This window comes from Pagrus pagrus (genome assembly GCF_965226575.1).
Source record: "Pagrus pagrus genome assembly, chromosome: 7".
In the NCBI taxonomy this organism is placed as follows: domain Eukaryota; kingdom Metazoa; phylum Chordata; class Actinopteri; order Spariformes; family Sparidae; genus Pagrus; species Pagrus pagrus.
Window position 1 is genome coordinate 24,694,151 of NC_140191.1, and position 18,830 is coordinate 24,712,980.

Sequence of the window (18,830 nt, forward strand, 5' to 3'; positions counted from 1 at the left end):
AGGTGATGCTTAGCTTAGCTTAGTTTAGCACAAAGACTGGAAGTAAGGGGATATGGCTAGCCTGGCCTTTCATGCCTTCCTTGTTTATTATCCATGGAATCATTTTACTTTGGCTTCAGCCCTCCATGTAAAAACACAACCTCCCCAGTGTTTTTTAAATGTTAAAACCTTCCTCAATTTTTGAAAGACATGTCCCCACCACTTTCTGAAATGACCAATTTTGTCCCCATCACTCTAAAAAAAATAATTAGTTAAAATGTGCTAAAAATCAAACGATGAATGAATTTTGACGCACGATTATGGTTTTATCCCCCACTGTAATTATCTACTCTGATCTCATCCCCTCATTAAATTGATTGAAATTGCATATTTTGAAGACCATTAACTTTTTTTTTCATCTTAGCCCTTTTGCCCTGAACAGCTTTCAACACAGTGACAACAACTGTGATAACTTACGAGGTAATTGGCCTCAAATGGTGTTATTAAGTATTTTAATTACACGTAAATGTCCAATCTAATTTTATTACATAAGTTCAATGTAAAGTGTCACATTTAGTGACATTCATCATGTTGAGTGAATGAGAGTAAATTAGATAATACCAAAACCTTATGTGTTTACTTAATTATTACATCTAAAGTCAAGGGGAACTTCAATATAAACACATTGTATCTTTTCAAGTGTTTATTACATAAAAGCATTGCATTTCAAATTATTCTGTCATAAATCACACATCTGCTATCTAATTTAAACATATTGACTCAACACGATTGAAAAAAAACTTGTATTAACGCTTTACACAACTTGATATAGAATTGTGATATAATTAGATGGAAAATTTACACTTAAAGATGTTAAGGATAAAGTTAAAGATGTACTATGTTGTTTTGGGGAAGACATTTTATTCAGAAGAGAAAGATCTTCATTGACTGTTTGTTTTTTTTATGCCTAAACAAACTAAGTAAACAAACTCTTTGTTGTCATGACTGAATAAACAAACTGACCTTTAAAGGACAACACAGTGTCATACTGTTTGACTTTGTTTATATGTGGCGGACCCTGCCACCTTTCTAGCTTCAAACAGTGTTCTGGGACCTTATTTTCCTCTGAGAACATCTTGTTTATTCAGTTATGGAAAAAATAAATATTACTGAGTTTGTGTTATTACCTCATCAACATTGTAAATATCAAGATTCTTGGTTTGAATTTCTTCTCCAAAACTACATAGTGCCCCTTTAATTCAAATACTTAAAGTCACTGTTGAGTTGTTTATTTTTTATGTATATAATCCTGTCTCATGTTATTATAAACCAACATGCTGTGTCTGATAAGTCTTTGATCTGTTACCAAAAACGTGTTACTTAGTGAGCTCGACTTTGGAACGAGCCAGGTTAGTTTTCCCCTGTTTCTAGTCATTATGGCAAGCTATAGGTAAGCTAATTGCCCAATCTCCCTTCTGGAGGTCGCTCCATACTTGGACAAACAGCAGAGTGACTTCAGTCTTATCATCTAACTCTCAGCAAGAAAGTGAGTAAGTGTACTTCCCTCAGGAGTCCTAGAAAGCTGACATTTTCCTTTCTCTCACCACACATCCTCCTCTTTTTACTGTCTTTATAATTTAAACATGTTTTGTAATGAAAGGTTAGGTAAAATGGTTCCCCTTGTGTCCGCTCAGAGACTATCACAAATATTAATTATGAATGGAAAGCTTTACGTGTTTCATTCATGTTTTCAGAGCCACAGTGTGTCTGAATCACACTCCATCCAGCTCCGGTCGTGAGTGGTATTAAAGCTCGGCTTGAATAGTGATTACCAAATGAGTCATGAGCTCGTCCTTAATGAAAGGAACTATGTCAAGCCTTTTCGCCTGCTTTGATGCAGTGACCTGACCCAGTAACATCACTCCATCCACTTCAGTGTCAGAGCGTTCGCCAACGTCATCCTGTCACGCCGGACAAAAACACACACTTCAGGAGGCGGAGAGTAGAGGTGGTTTTATAATTTTTATTTTTTATTCTCAGTTAAGTGGCTGGTCATGTTTTATTACACATACAATAATGAGGAGGATCTTTACATTCATCCAGAGGATCCATTCAGAAAGAAACACCACACAGCACTCAGGAGGCTCAAGCACGCACAAACAGTGGGAGAGATGAACGCTACAGATCACACACGCCTGCTATTTTGCTTTTTTGAAGACTGATGTTTTTGAACAGCACAAGTGGACGTGCTGAGATCTTCTTCGACTGACCTTTTTTTTTTTTTTCAGAAAACCTGCACAGTTAGTCACAGAGCACCTTTTTGAAATTGTGTTTGTGTCTTTCAGTTATCGGGGAAAGGAAACACAGCACATTGTTTTGGTAGTCAGGAGGAAAAAGGCACTTACGGTTGAGCGGGTGCTTTTGTGAATTTACAGTATGTGCGCAGCGCGTAAGATAGAAACAGTGAAGACAAAGAATGAGGAGACCTAGACTACACTTAAGCGGAGAGGAAAGGTCTGAATCTGGCGTTACGCTGCAGATTCAGAGTCTGGCAGTGCACTACGAAGTGATTTAGTTCTACGTATGTAGAGGAAAGTTAGTGTGTGACGTTATCTGAAAAGGAAATAACATATTAGAAATGACTAATTTATCTGTTTTGTTCAGTGACTATCTCATAAAACTGATTTAGAAGGTTTAGAAATTAAATTTTTTTACCACAAAATTCACAGCCAGCCTTAGGCCCTAATGACAAACATAGATCGACATCACATTCATGACAGGACACTTAACTACAGCTACGACACGAAGGTTGAATGAAAATAACCAAATGGCTCTCATGACAACGTTAAATGTATCACAAAACACAACTCAAACACAGAAAAAGGTTTGAGGGTGACGACAAAGACAGCGCGACAAGACAGAAAACCGCTCTTTACTAAAACAGAAACGACCCGGCCTTTTCATCCAATCAGCAAGCGGCAGTGACGGTCGAGTCAGTCGGACTCGCACCGGCCGAAACCTTCTTCTGCTCCGGGCCTGCTCCGGTTTAGCCGCTCCTTTTTTTGTTAGAGAAACCGTCGAAGACGTCCAGAGAAACTCAAGCACATGTACGGAGAGCCACGGCAGGGGGTCAGGAGGTCATTCAGGCTGCACATGTGAGCGGCTTCAGGATCAAATTCAGCAAACAGTTCACACCGATGATGAGGATGACTGCACAGACTCAGCACAAAGCATGCAGGGGAGGGGCAACAGATTGTGTCGCTATCTACCAGCCAAAAGGGGGTGGGGGGCGGTGATGGGTGGGGAGAGGAAGGATTTAGCGTTACATTAGAGTGTTATCAAAGGTGGAGGGGGAGGTGAGTTTAAGGGGTGACAAGATTTCCTCCTTTTCTTCCTCTTTTTCCCCACTTTAGTCCCGTGTTCTTGAACGTCTGCCCTCGTGCTGTTGGAAGGGGGTTGTAGAAAGGGACCTCAGCGTTTGGCTGGAGAAGCACTCCTGCTTCCCTGCAACACAGACGAGACACATGATGAGTACACAGAGGTGGCAGCCCTTCACCTCCGCTTCAGAATCGAAGGACCACTCTGATGTTGTTGGAGTCCCGCCCGGCCCACTGGTCATTTCACCTAGTGTGAGTCCAATAATCGGTAAGAACTTTTCACACAGCAAAGCTTTTTCTGCGAGCTAGCCACATCCTGTGTCGATGACCCAACAATGAAAATTCAGTCCACAAAACATCATTGCAGCGTTCTCCTAAACAGCTGAAGTAGACGGGGACAGAAATGGACACAAAATGGCTCCATACAGCTCGTCAGGTGTAATCCAGGTCTCGAGAAGATCCCAAATTGATTTGAAAACCATTTTTGAGCTCATCCATCCACTTCATATGGGTTGCAGTGATGATTTTGGCTTTAAAAGGGTGTAAATGACGTCTTCTGAAATCAATTTGGGATCTCAGGGCTTCTTGAGACATGGATTACACTAGACGAGGTCCATGGGGCCAGTTTATGTTTCGAAAAAAAGTCCCCATCTACTTCAGTTGTAAAGGAAAATACTGCCACACTGTTTTGCTATGAAGCTCCAGAAATGTTTTGTGGACTATTAAACTTCACCCGACTTTCATCAGCATGAAGGTGAATAGACAATGGTTTCATTTTCCTTTGTGTGTGAACTCTTCTCGAGGCTATTGGGAAGAACAAAGACTGTATTTCATCAGACTTTCATCAGAAGTTCGAAGAAGTCACAAACATTTCCTCTGCCTGATAATGAGACCAGGGCTGAACATTGGAAAGTCAGAGTAGTCCTTTAATGTGAGAAATGAGCAGGTTAGTATGTCTGTTGGCAGTTTTCAGGCCTGCAATGATGTATAGTTATGGAAGCCGGTACAAAACAAAAACAAATAAAAGATAAATGAAATATCAGTAATGAAAAAAGTAAAAATACTCAAAATGATGTGATGCTAATTCAAACTTTTGAGATAATGAGGAAAATGTTTGACTTTCTAAGTCAAGCTTCAGAAAAAGCTGATTAAAAATGACAAGAAACCTCATCAAACATGAAACGTAATAATCTTAAAATAATTATTCAAACTAATAAGAAAACAAGTCAACATTTTAATCCTTAATCTTAATTCTGACTTCAGTAAAACTTTTTTATTTCATAATTTTGACCTAAAGAGTCACTTTAACTTGTTTTTATTACATATTAATACCTCACAAAGTTGACTTCAGTAATCAAAATGTTGACATAGAATCTAATTATTTTGATTTGCTATGAGTATTTTTTTTAATATTTTATCATTCCTGTGCTTTCATGGCAGAATTGGCTCCCGTACGTCGCTCATTTTGCACATGGGCGACCATCATTTTGTAAGTAGGTTTTGTGTCTACAGACACGTTTATGTCAGAGGAAGGTGCTTTTGTATTTGACCTAAAGCTGAAGAGAAATAAACAGTTTCTTAGGAAAATAGGTTGCATCTTATCTGTTGGCCTTAGATAATTACATATCGCTTCACAGATCCTGCAAATGTGTTTTCTTTGTGGTTGTTTTTTGTCCCCGGAGTCTCCGATTAGACATCCCGTATTCATCACAAAGCTGTCTCCGAGACGGCGTTGTACTTTTTCCCATCCCACTCTCTCATTCAAATCATAAAAAGTAAGGAGAGTAGCTGATCTGAAAGGCACAAAGATTATACAAATGAGACAAATCTTTATGGATCGCTCACGAAGGGTAATCCATTTTGTGAGAAGCTTTTTACTCCTCATGAAACGACTGCGGGGAACTGAGCCTTTGTTCTAATCTATTCTTGTAGCGATTTCAGCTGAAATTCATTATCTGTCATGAGTGAGCAAAACGCAACAGCTCTGAGATTAAAATCTGAAGAAATGAAAGGCAAAAGTGAATAAAGAAAGTGTCACACATTAATTAAAAGTTAATGTGGCTTTATTCTCATTCCCATTTCAGACTGCGGAGCCTGTTTATGAAAGGGAAGCGACGGTGTGATGGCACTGATCCAACACTGTTTCGCTCTATCAGAAAGACGTGAGACGAGCAGAAGTTTGTCATCTCCGGGGTTGTTCATCCCTCCTAGATCAGTGACAATAATTTAGCTACAACAGATGAGGACTCAGCCCCGGGGAAATTTGGATTTAACTAACTCCTCTCAGGTACAGTGAGAGCAGCAGGCTAATTAAAACCTGACATGGAAATAACTGCCGCCACTTCTTTGTATGACACATGGCAACGAATCAACGAATGAGAAGCTTCTCTGTAAATTAGAAAGTCGAGGAGCTGTGGATGCGCTGTCGAATTGAATGTGGGTGTTTGAACACCTCGGTTCACTCAGTCACACACCAGGAGTCAGAACTTCACCTGGTGCTCAGAATACTTCTGGTGTTTCGTGTTTGGAGTGGGCAAAATGTAGTTACCAGTTCCTACTTGAGCGTCAGATTGAAAGAAAAGATCTCTGATGGTTGTTTTTTTGACCAAAACCTTGATGATTCCCACACAAATACATTTTCTGTCCAGCAGTCCATTACGTCACCACTGACATGTCTAACTGTGTACACTTTGTTCTCAGCTTACCTTTACTGTCTTTTGGTGACATTTGCTTGGTGACAAACTGTTTTATTTAAACTCACACTGGACAACTTTTTTGCTTTGACTTGCCATTATGGAGTAAATATGGATTGCACAGTGAAATGGATGTAGAAAAATGACATCATCTGCATATAGATTTCACTGTGCTATTCCTTCTGCCCACTGGGCTGCATTTTTTCCCCAGATAAACTAAGGTCCAATTGTTTCTACTGGAGATATTGCTGTAGAGATGTCCGCCTTCTCCCAAATGTAAAGAAACTAGACAGCAATTGGTTTGTGGTGCTCAAAGTCCTACACTGTGTCACCACACATAAGGAAGCGTGCATCTACGGATGGACAACGTAATGTCCTTGGGATGCAAACATTAACGGCGTCCTCCTTGGCTTCCCTCTGCCCAGTGATGCGGTTGGCAGGTGTAGTTCAGTCAAAGGAAATAGTTCCTACATGAAACTGCTCACAGCGGGGTCTGTGGATTATCTTGAGTCACCGGGTCATGATTTCTGGAAAGAGACATCTTTGTTGAATTTTCCAAAATATATATTTTTAGGCGCTTTGAGCTCCACCAGCCATCTGTGCCATCTACTTCCATTTTATTGGTGAGGGGGCTGACGTCTCTACAGTCGATTTCTCCAAAAGTTTAATTATAACATTACTAAATGATAGCATTTTCAGCTACTAATGATCAGTTTTATATTCTGCCAACATTTTTGCGCAGTGAGTCTGTCATGAGAATTTTGAGTCCTCAAAGGGACCTGAAGGGGACAGTCGTGCCTGGCAACTGATTGATGAGACTGCATAATAATGTTATATCACTGTGCATAAGCGACCTCTCCTTCCCTGTAAAGCAGATACTGTATGTTAGCTGTAGCCCCACTGGACCCTTTTCAACTGGATCCACCATCTTCAGCATGATTATATCAGCGCTGGCTTAAAGCTCGTAGCATGCACGATGATCAATCTTGTGTCTAAAAGCCTCTTATTATTCTGCTGCTGCTGCTGCAGTGGTAATGAGATTAGGATGTCTTCCAAGCATATCAAACAAATGCGGAGTGAGTTAAACTCAAGTATCCCTCCATCGCGTATCGGTTACTCACTCTGCTGCTGATATCATCACTGAGGCAGAAAGGAACAGGGGCAAGAAAGTGGTTAGGTAAGTGTTCCATTTTCTGTGGGATTTTAACTTCCAGGAAAGAGAAAGTGGAGAGAAGCTGCTGGGAAATAACTTGTGTTTGACAAGCGGTTTCTTACCATTTTGAAGATCCTAGTCAGGGTACCTTCCCCTGCACCGGCCTTCTTGGCTTTACCGGACTGTGACTTCTGGTCGCCCTGGCAGGGGGAGAACAGAAGTCAGTGTGTCTGAGGTATTTGTCAAGGGATTCAGACATGGCTGACCTTTCTACAGAGAGCCCCAGATTCATTTTCAATTTAGTGGGGGTGAGTGGAGGGAGAGATGAGAATATAATACTGAAGAGCTCCTTCGCCAGGGAGTAAAGTATTGGTGTGCTCGACGAAAATCCAAAATATCGGAGAAAACTAGGTATCGATTACGGTGCAATCCAATTCTGCCCTACTTCTGTTGCATAACTGCGTTCCACTTCTGGCAAGGTACTCTGTGTGAATTATGCATGAGGTCGAAAAGCTCCAAAGCGGCAAAGTTCGACATGAAAAGGAAAAGTTTTCTGGTTGTTTTTTTTTTATTTGAAACCACCAATGACAGTTCTTCTGTAAAATATAAAAAGAGGGAACACTGTCGTCTGGTACCTGGTACAAAACATGACAGCAGATGTAATCACTTCTTGACTGTCACGTCTTAAAGACATTCAGTAAGCTGGTTCATTCACTGCCTGATGGAGGGTGAAACGAACCAAATAAATGTCATTTTGGAAACGTTTCAAAGTCTTTTATCTTTTCATGTGTGAAAAAACAGAAATGCTGACATCTCATCGCTTGTCCATGAAAGTGTACGAAAGTAATTGGATTTTAAGTTCATTTCCTTAGAAAAACAGTTGCTGCTTCATGATTCAGAACAAGCACAAGCACACTCGTACACACATGCATGAGGACCTTAAATGAAGTGCTGATAACGTGGCCAAATGAAGCAGAAGGCAGCCTCACTTCTGCCAGCCCCAGAGGACTTTTTGAAATGAAACGGTGAGAATGAAGAGCGGAATAATGCCTGTGTTATCAAGAATGTACAATATATGGACATGACCATATGGATAAGTCGGGAAGCTACGAAATGGGAATGATATGTTTGAAAATGGACTTAAGTCTGAAGGAAATGAGGACGTTATCACTGATGTGTGGACAGATTACGGCGGCTAAAGTGGTAGATGGAGACTGAATGAAATCAGAGTCACAGGCGTCACGTCGAAGGCTGTTTTAGACGATGACCTCACCGCCCCCCCTCGGTTTAATTAGGCATGATACCTGCGGTCTTTTAAACCACCTACCAGGCCTATCTTGGCTGCTAGTCCTCTCCACTGGACGTGCAAAGAAACACAGAGACAAGGACAAGACGTAAAGAGGAGTGGGGACAAGTAGAAATGTGTGTCTTACTCAGCGCGAAGGCGGGATGGGAAGGAGAGGAGGCAGGTGGGAGGGTCCGTCCAGGGGGGAAAGTCACAGGGTCACAGGGGGGCAGGAGCAGATGAGGAGCAGAGGGAAGGGGAGAAGACATGTGGGGGGACGGAGAGAGGAGCGAGGCAGATGCTCACACAGGAAAGAGCACAAATTTAGTGACGTTCAGCAGAAACAAAGCAGAAGACATACAGCATACATAAAACAACATGACCAGAACAAAGCTTGAAATGCATTGTGTTCAGATGTTGTGCTAGCTTGTAGCTGCAGCGAATGGGTTTCAAATTAAATGGCCCACTGTTTAATATCCACTAGAATCAAATATGGTCAATTTCCTGAAATCATATCGGTATGATGATAATTTGTGCATATTTTCTATTTATTTATTTTTAGCTGTGAATCGGAGGTCTTTTATCTGATCTGATTTAAATGCAACACTGTGATCAAATTTCAGCGTGCAGCAGGATATTCAACTGTTGTGTTGAATATAAAATGAGAGTTGCAGGGATCTGAATACTGTTTCCGTCTGCCCTGACAAAAGAATATCATGTTTTCGTTTCAACAAATGAGCAGATTTTAAGTCTCGTATCTCATTCTGGAAGTTAGTGTAACAATAACACTGAACCCTGACCCTCTCCTGACTGTTTTTGTTTATATTTACTGTCAACACTGAAAAAAAAATATCAACCATAATTATGGTATTGATGAAAAACAATTTAAGGCCAAATTTTAGGACAAAAACATTTTATAGGTCTACTGTTTTTGTATTCCATGTGTGAGCGTAAAATTCAATTTTAAAGGTAGCGATACATAAAGCAGACTCACCCTGGATTTAGGAGGGGCAGGGGACACCTGAAGAAGAGTTAATCACAGAGAGGAAGAGTTGTGACAGAGTGAGACATGAGAAAGTAACAGAAGAGTAGAGAGACAAACATGGAGGAAACACTGGTAGAGACAGGGATGGTGGAAACACTTCTGTTCCTAGATACTGTGAGTGCTTCAGAGGTAGTGTGTTGTTTATTTTACTCACGATAGTGCGGAAGAAATGGACCACAGCGTTTTCTGCTCCACGCTTACGTGGGGAAGTGGCAGAGGCTTTCTGAGGGCCTGGAGAGAGAGCGCCTCGGAAAGATCCCTGCAGGGGGAAGATAGGAAGGAAAGGAAAGGAAAGGAACAATAGACCTACATGTTAACCTTCCTTTTAAACAAGCAAAAACAACAAAATTACATAAATGATTCACCTTTTAGTGGAATTGTTGACATTGACACAAAACCACTGAAACTGGGTAAACGGGGGTAACTTACCTGTAAAATATCTAATAATTCATCTTGAACTGACTTTTGAATGGATCTGTATGTTCTTGTATCAAACTTCACGCAAAAAGAAGATGCTGCTGAGAGGCAGCGACCCTGATATGAATATATTTTAATCAGAGACTTTTCTTCATGAAAATTCCTCCTGCTAACTTCCATCCACCCACAGATATTCATTCAGTCAGCCTCACATCGCAGACGACTCCCACCTCGCTGACCCTTATCCCGAACTGACAAACACCTTCGGCCTTGAGTTCTTAAAAACAAATTAAAATGGGACAAATGAGTGTCTGAGGATGCCGCTATGTTCTTGTCAATGGCTCGGTCTTAACAAAGAAGAGTAATTATCCTCCCAAAGTGCAAATCGATGCAGCCAAGATCTTCAAAGTCAGCCTTCACAAAGAGCAAGTCAACGTGAGTGCTTTATAGGTGGATAGGCTCTGACTTTTAGGTCCTGCTGCATTAGAGAAAATCTTTATTAACACATGCAACAGCACAGACACACTGAGGGGGAAAAGTATAATTCCTCTAATACCGAATGCCATCAACAACCTGCAGCCCACGGGAGAACAAACTCATTTCCACCCACTCGGTACGCTCAGTCTGTTCTGTTAATGTTACCTCATTCACCCCTCTCTCTGACCCTGTTAATGTAACAGGAAAACATATGTGTGTTTATATGCATGCATGTGTGTGTGTGAGGGACGGCTGCGCTGTTGATGATTCACATCCATTATCTCACATCAAAGAACCTTAAGGCACCCGAAAAGGGGGGAAACTTTCACCGCCACCGCCATTTACGCAATGTGATAGACACGCGGTGTGAGATTAGACGTCACCTCTACCATCTTTCATGGGTTTTCTGAAAATGGACCAACTGACAATTATATCAACACAGGCGGGAACACAAAGGGAGAAGAAAAAGGGAAAGGTTCCCACCCGGAGCACAATCCACTCAAATGGATATCCAGGCGCACAATCAGGGCTTACATAAAGAGAATTTTGTTTCCATTTAGAAACATTTACAGTGTGTGTAAAAACTACTCTTTGAATATGTAGTAAATCCAGCCTTTCTGTCAGTGATGTCAGCATGTGTGTTCCTGCTCTGTTGTTGCTGACCCCTTTAATGATGTCCTCTTGCATAAGCGTGCGCCTCCGTGTCTGTTTCTGTCCGGATGTAAATGATGGGATGTGGAGGCAGAAATGAAAGTGAGGGGAGAAAATAGAGCGACCTCGGTGGGCTGCTGCCAGGTCTTTGTTCGGGGTAAGGAGCGGAGAAAAGGGAGAGATGCGAGAGGAAATAGGAGATCAAATAATGCAGGATGAATTCTGCTGGTACAGTCTCAATTTCAGCCGCTCGTCCCTTTGATGTGAGTGTCTCCCACATCTCATTTCCTTTTCTGCTTTGAAACACGTTTTCTGCCTTGATTTTTTTAACTTTTTTTTTTTTTAAAGCTAAAAAAGAAGTGCGAGATGACCTCAATTAACTTCAACTGTGTGCAAGTGTCAAGTGAATATATCACATATTGAAAGAAGGAGGAAAAATAACATGGAAATTGGGTTTCCATTAGCTCTCGGCACGCTGCTGAAGATGATGGAGACTTTTAAATCTCGAGCAGGGAGGCTGAGGCATTCTGCCAAGTCTAAGTGTTCTTAAAATGGGTTTCAGTTGCTAAATTACACAAAGAAAGCGCTCATTTTAATCCCCCTGTAACACACACACACACACACACACACAATTTGTGTGCATTTTGCACAGACTCTACTACTGTGACCTTTCCTTTGGATTTCTGATTGATAGTGTGTGATTTTTCATGCTTGGTGCTGTTTTTTCTTACTCCCCAGCCAAGTCTCACTCCCACTATCTGGTCCTTCTTTATCATTTCAACAAGAAATATAAATTGCAGTGGCCAAAAGCAATGAGTTAACTCTGTGACATGACAAAAGGTCATTCAAATGTCTTCTAGTGTGTATTTTCAAAAATGTTGAACTATCCCTTTCCTTTTCTAAAACCCCGGACAGTTAGCTGAGCAGCTCTCAGATGTTTCTGCTGTCACACGTACAGCAGCCTTCAGGCTGCTCCACATACGCAATAGAAGTTGAGGTTGAGGAAAGTGAGGAATCAGGATTCAGGACACAGAATGAGCTCTGATGTATTCTTGCCCACTTTTTCCCAAAGTGCAGGTTAATGATCGTATCTGCCTACTCTGAGGTCAGAGGTCACAGCCTGACCAGGAACCTGCTTCATTATTAATGATGTTTAATAATGAATCCTGAGCTGAGGGGAAGACAATCTTCATCATTTTCTTCATAGATCATCATCATAGAAAATACTTTAGCTCTGCAACTAGTTTCTCTCACTACACACTCAAACTGCCTGGAGATATCCTGTAACTTGTTTTCTACCCTGCAGCACTGAACGAGAGGAGACAGCACATATCCATTCAATAACTTCTTCTACTAGTAACTTCTGCCCTTTGTTGTTAGACTGTGCATCCTTGCTCGAACAGAAGACCTGTTTTTGTACTTCCGCTCATTTAGATTCATTAGTAGGAGGAGAGCAGGGCCAATTGATTTGGCTGACAAACAGCAGTTTGTCTGGCAGTGGAGATACACAAACATGGCAGCTGCAGCTCGCTGTTCCCTCGGAAGGCAATCCGGTCTTTCACCCCACGCCAAATAAGAAGGAGGCAAATTGAGCAATTATCTGTGCTGTCGGATAGAACTGATGAAGAAAAAAACAGAACCTAATTTTCTTAGGGACTGTATGTGTATTACTAGAGGGGAGTATTTTTGGGGTTTGCCATAACTTTTGCAATCTGATTTGCATATTGTCTAACAAATCAAGGTTTAAACTGGAGTTCACTCAATGCCACAGGAATGGGTCGGAATACCCCTGAAATAAGTTACCATTGTTGCACTTCCCTCGTCTCGAAGTCAGTGGGTTTTTTGAATGGGCTTCGGTAGGCGGCTGAAATAAGGTCTGTGGTTTACACAAGCTTAAGAGATTTTAGCGTTTTGTTTGACGACAAAGTACGTCAGTAAACACCCCACTTGTGAATTTTTAAGCGTTTAATGTGTCTAAAAGAAGGTGGTTGCTGGCAAGTCCGTCTTTACAGGAAGCTATTCCAACTCTATTATTCTGAAATAATCCAAAATCCAATTGAAAAATCCCATTGGCTTTTCATCAAGGGAACCAGGGCGATGCTTACTTCTGTGTTAGCGTACAAAAATGCATCATCCCTGCTGCTCTCTATTGTGGGGAGGCTGTTTTACTTCTCTAAAAATGTTTTCTGTTGTTCTGTCAGGGTAAAGGTCAAAGTTTATTCAGAATAATGCTTAAGGGCATGGTTGTTTTAAAAAATGAAACATAATGTTCAGCACCTACCCCCAAATAATTTCCACACAGTCCCTTAAGTTTGAAGAGGTTAAATATGTTTGCTAAGTAACACATAACTGAGACTGAAATGCTGAAACATTATTTGCATTTTTAATTCTTGAAGTCAGAGGCTATAGACACGGAGACTGCACTGTCTTCTGTCATGTGTGACTGATAAAGCAGACCTGCTGTTGGTTCTGCAGTATCAATCATTTGCAGCTTGAATTGAAATAAACTTGAAATTCCTAGACTGTTTGTTTGTTTATTGTGGAGTCATTTCCTGTGGCAGGGTGCCTGACTGTACTTGTTTCTTTGTCCGTCTAACCAAAGGATGAAAACAAACATATTTAAACACCTTGAATAGAATAAATAAAGAAATAGGAGTTAAATGACTCAAATGTGGCAACACTTCTTTCCGATCTGTTCTAAACTAATGAATTTCAATTCGCGAACGCCTCAAGGTAACAAGAACAAATAAGCTTGTGGCAAACTGTGAGCGAAGGACAGAGAGGTGTTTTGTTTTTTCATCTCGCATTTTCATCTTTAGACTCAGACAAACACGTCGAGCCAGTCATCCATTACTCAGTCTTATCACAGTGGAGATAAACAGTAGCTGTGCTTTCCATTAAACCTCCTCTGATAGCTCTTTTTGTTTAGCAGTGTTTTGTGTGATGCCTGAACTCTGGAAGATATTAATTTGTCTTAAAGACTATAATCTTAAAGGCTGACACTGCAGACAAACCCAGGAAATCTGAATAAATGGTGGAAGTTTCTACAGTGAGTTGATTTTCCTCGTTGCTTAAGGTTAAACTAAAAAAAATAAATCGCTTTAAAATTGTAGTAATGAGAAATCAGAGTGGCTGGCTGTAACCAGCTGTTAGCAGAGCAGTTCAAACAATTCATCACACTCTTACAACACAAGGAAAAAAAACAAAAGGCAGACATTGAGCCGAACACGCATTAAAACAAAACAAAGAGAGCGCTGAGGGTGTTGTTAAAGAGTTTTAATCAAGCAATAATCCAAAAAAAAAAAAAAGCTGAGAACAGGATCAGGTTAGGAACAGGTCAACGGTCACAACACTTCACAACAGATACAAACGCTGACAAGTATCCACTGCAAAGTTTTGAAGGCGTTACAGATCAGGGATCAGCACAGATCCACTGCTGGTTCAGACAAACTCTCTGACCGGGTTAAAGACACGTGAACCTGAGGTGAGCAAACTGATGTGAGGGGGGGCCGCCGACACCCCCTCGTCATCCAAGACACTGGGGTTAGAGTACAGTATCACACAAGTTTTGGTTCAGACTGTGAGCTGTTCTATTAAAGCCTGATTCTTATATATACAGTAATTCATTAGATGACTCTGATTCTGTCGCCACTGAACAAATTAATATGCAAATTAACACTTAAAAATATCCCACATCTCTGCTTGACTAGCTAATGTCCACGAAAACTGAATTTTCCCTCCAATTAACACATTGTTAACTCTGTAATTTCAAATGATCAAAAACGTGTTAGTATTCAAATGCAGATTTCCTGCAGTTGTTTCATGTCCTGAGACTTGAGTTCCTCATTTTTGGCGTGATTTTAACTTATAAAACATCTGATGTGAACCGTCTTAAAGGGGAAATTCTGATATTTTTTAAACCAGGAAACTGTATTTAAATGTTGTGGTGTGTACATGATTTATATTTACCAGAAGTTTTGGATTCGGTCCACTAGATCGCCTCAGCTGGCAGCTGAATTGCTGCAATGTAATCCTTCGGGGCAACTTCGACCGTCAAAGTTACGTCCACTAAAACTGCTTGTTTTGCCCTTAACAGGCTGAGGGTGTTAATCTAGGTGTCTGGCAACATTACAGAAGCAATAGCCCTTTTTGGTCAATGATAAGATCCTTTTTGTAACCAAAGACACAAGTTGTTACAGGAAGATGATGGTTGAAAGAGCTGGAGAAAGGAGTTTGCCAGCTGGAGGCAACAACTGTAACGACTCACCTCACAAGATTTCAGAGCACGACTTCTCCTTTAACAACACTTGTGTTTCTGGTTACAAAACGGATCTTATTATTTATCGAAAAGGTCCGTCTCCATCAGAATCATTTACGGTATTTTGTCAGACACTTAGAATAACAAGCTCAGCCTGTTAATGTCAGAAGCAAGCAGCGGACGTAACTTTGACGGTCGCAGTTGCCCCGAAGGATTACATTGCAGCTGTTGGAGCTGTTTTGCAGCTGCATGCTGAGGCAATCTACTGGACCGATTCCAAACCTTTTGGTAAGTATGAAGAATTTACACACTAAAACATGTAAAAACAGTTGACCAGGTTCAAGACTACAAGAATTCCCCCTGTAATATTTTCCAAAAGCCCAGACTCGGGCTTGGATTATGCAAATAAATCAGACAGAGGACATAAAAAGCACAAGGGATCAGTTTGCAAAAGGCTCCACACCTGCCAAATATTAAAACAATTGTCAAATAAGCATGCATACTCAAGATCCAACAGAAAACAGTGACACATAATACTGCAGCCTTGAAATAAAAGTATGCATTAAGAACATCTGAGAGGAGCACAGACAGGCAGAGTAGATCAGAATTGAAGCTAAAAAACATCTGTCTTCATGATGAGTTCTGGCTGGAAAATATGAGAGTTTGCAGCAGGAAGTTAGTGCAGGTTTTTTTTTTTTTTGCTAGAGGCAACCGAGGTGGGGCGAACCTGTCTGTCATTCACTTGAGATGTGAACACTCCTCGTTAGAAGGCAAACCCTTGGTGAATACATAAATATATATTTCTACAACTTTGTTTGAGTAAACTTGTCATCAATGCGGAGAGCAATGTACAATTTTATGACGTAAAAGAAAAGTTTAACAAATACTGCAGAAAATTGGTCACTAGCCTGATGCTGAATGAAAGCTTCACAAGTTGTTCTGTTGACATTTTCCCTGAACGTTTCAACATTTTACAAAAGCAAAACAGTATCGAATCAGCAGAACAGGCTAAAGCAAAAGATTTGTAGCATACAGTTCAAATAAAATCAGTTTAATCTTGAATCTTACACAAAACGTCTTTTCATAATGGACATAAGGCGTGGGAGAAATGCATATTTTCATGCTTTGGAGTCATTTCTTTGCAATTACCTCGCCAAAGCGCTTTGCCTGATGCTCTGCTTGGCGCTCTGCAGCGTTAGCTGGGCAGAAAAAAAAGCTTATATAGAATTTATTTGTCCACAGGATTTAATCTCGTGCACCACAGCTCTCCTTTGAAACCAGTATCAGCAGTGTCTTCAGAGACTACTTAAAATGAGCAAACGTGGCTCATGATGGAACATTAAGAGCAACGGTTCCATGTCGTCTTTCTGAAAGCACTTATAAGAGGCTTTGGGATTCAGCGTGTTGCAGTAGTGTTGTCAGGATAACCAAGATGTTTGCTGTGAACTCTGTATTTTGCACCATGTTCGGTGCTGAAGCTGTAATTCCATTTCATCCCCGCCTCCAGAGGGCATCGCTGAGTGCCTGACTCATGGGCCAACAGAGCTGCAGTCTGGTTCTTAATAGCAGAGGCAGCAGTGCCAAGAAGCCCATCAGCACTGTCTGCAGTGATGGACAAACTGGTGCCAGGCATGCTGCAGAAACTGACACTTAACCAACACAAAAACTTGTGTTTTTTGTTTAAAGTGGGCCTGATCAGGAAGGTTTTTATACTTGGGTTATCTTGACAACACTAGAGTACAACGTTTTTAATAGCATTGCAGGCTCTAATGCCCCATAATCACTTGTCTGCAAAGATAAGCCTGTTCTTACTTTATAGGATGCAGACGCTTGTATATATTTCCAAACAGGCAGTGATAATACTCTCCTACTCTAATATATGTCATTATATACTAATATACATCTCATATCTCTTTGATCATTTGTAGCATATTGTGATTACTAACTTTGAAAGTGACTTAGCAGACCGCTAGACCGTGCAAACAGTAGTGAAGTTTCTTATCACAGATGTTTAAAAATCACCCCCGAGACAGACTGACTCTGCAGAGTAACTAATGCAGAATCATTTACCAGTATTACATCTAAATGATACAGGCGGATCTCCTGTCTCTCACATCATCATTTAGAGATGTACCCGAACTGAAACACGGCAGCTCTCAACTCCAGTTTTATAAATGTTTCCGATAAACAAACTGCATAACGGCGGCAACAACAGAACAATTCCACCAAATCACATCTACGACAGATATATTAAATTTAACTGAAGAGAGAAATGCTACTAATGTCAGTACCATTCAAATGAAAGAAAACCAGAATATAGAAACTCATCCTTAAATGATTCAAAATCACAGCCTCTCTGTAATAACACATTTAAAATGAAACAAACCCCACCCAAAGTCGTTATCCAGTCACGATTCATGAGCCAGTTAATGTGAATCACAGGACAGACTCGGGTTCACCAGAAAAACAACAGTAAAACCAACACAAATCTATATGACAAATATGTTGCAACAAATTCTTACAAGATCTGTTAAAGAATCAGAAGTAAAAAGTGGTTCTGGGAGTGAATCAGCAGAATGAACTGAGATCGACTCTCCCTGCTTCCTCACCTTGCTCTTCCTCTTCTTGTCCCCACCAAAGAACTTTCCAATCTGATCCAGGAGGCCGGGGGCCTTCTTCCTCCGGCCCAGCCCGAAGGCGGCCTGTGCAGAGCTGCTTGCGGATGCCATGGTTGTACTAGTTGGTTGGTAGTTTGTTTGTATTTGTAAAATGTGGGGTTCTTGTCGCTCTCTTAAATGAGAGACCGATAGAAAGAGGAGGGAAAAGAGAAAAGAGAGGGAGGGAGGAAAAAAAAAGCAAAGCCTATTCTAAGTCCTGTTCGGGGCTCTCCGACCCACACTCTGAAGCCGCTCCGCTGTGCTCCTGGATGGTCTGTAGCTCGTCCGATTCGGAGGGTCGCTCTTTGAAGGTGTTGTCCTCTCGGCCCGGGGCATCTCGGGAGAAGAGGCGGACCAGGTGGGGGCGTGGTGTGGCGGCGTCAGGGTCAGCTGTGCTGGCGGGGGTCCAGGGCTGGCGGGGGCCCTCAGCGCCCGTGGAGTCAGTCACCGCCGGCATCTCCGAGATGCAGCCATTGTTCTGGTTCGCATCTGCCTCACCCAGGCCTGCGCAGAAACAACAAGGGTCATCTATGGGCTTGGGCCTGCATGGCACACAACAAGCCACAGCAGCACAATGGGCCCTTTTGACAGGACCGTGCCCTTCCTGCTGCAGCAGAGACCAGCAGAGCTAAAGCTTCACATCTGAACTTGAATGAACCTTACCTGCTGAACAGGAAACGATAAGAAAGTGAGATTAAAGATATGAGATTAGATATTAACTTAATTCCTCATTACTGTTTTGGTCAGTGACACCACCATCTATATAGTATTAGCAGGTATTCTCACAATCTCACCTACATTTGATGAGAAATCAGTGCAGTAAAGTGCTTAGAAAGAA

General features: G+C 41.3%; 2 protein-coding genes across 7 annotated transcripts in view; both read right to left on the reverse strand.

The window, feature by feature from the left end:
- Positions 1-1,982: 1,982 nt before the first annotated feature.
- On the reverse strand, positions 1,983-18,212 carry LOC311259476 (myelin basic protein-like). Of its 6 annotated transcripts, none has more exons than XM_084356662.1 (7): positions 17,945-18,212; positions 9,687-9,791; positions 9,482-9,508; positions 8,530-8,559; positions 7,325-7,393; positions 7,171-7,189; positions 1,983-3,483 (listed from the first exon to the last, which is right to left on the reverse strand). In XM_084356662.1, the coding sequence occupies exons 1-6, from the start codon at positions 18,062-18,064 to the stop codon at positions 7,187-7,189; spliced, it is 354 nt and encodes a 117-aa protein (XP_084212788.1). In that variant the 5' UTR covers positions 18,065-18,212; the 3' UTR covers positions 1,983-3,483; positions 7,171-7,186. The 6 variants fall into 6 exon arrangements, with proteins under 6 accessions (XP_084212788.1, XP_084212787.1, XP_084212790.1 ...); XM_084356661.1 differs by having other exon boundaries at positions 7,325-7,402; XM_084356664.1 differs by lacking the exon at positions 8,530-8,559.
- LOC311259475 (myelin basic protein-like) overlaps positions 18,064-18,830 on the reverse strand; it is a 51,938-nt gene continuing 51,171 nt past the window's right edge. Inside the window, exon 4 of the mRNA XM_084356658.1 lies at positions 18,064-18,496. Coding sequence (XP_084212784.1) covers positions 18,198-18,496 — 299 coding nt within the window. The 3' untranslated portion in view covers positions 18,064-18,197. The remainder of the gene's footprint in view (positions 18,497-18,830) is intronic.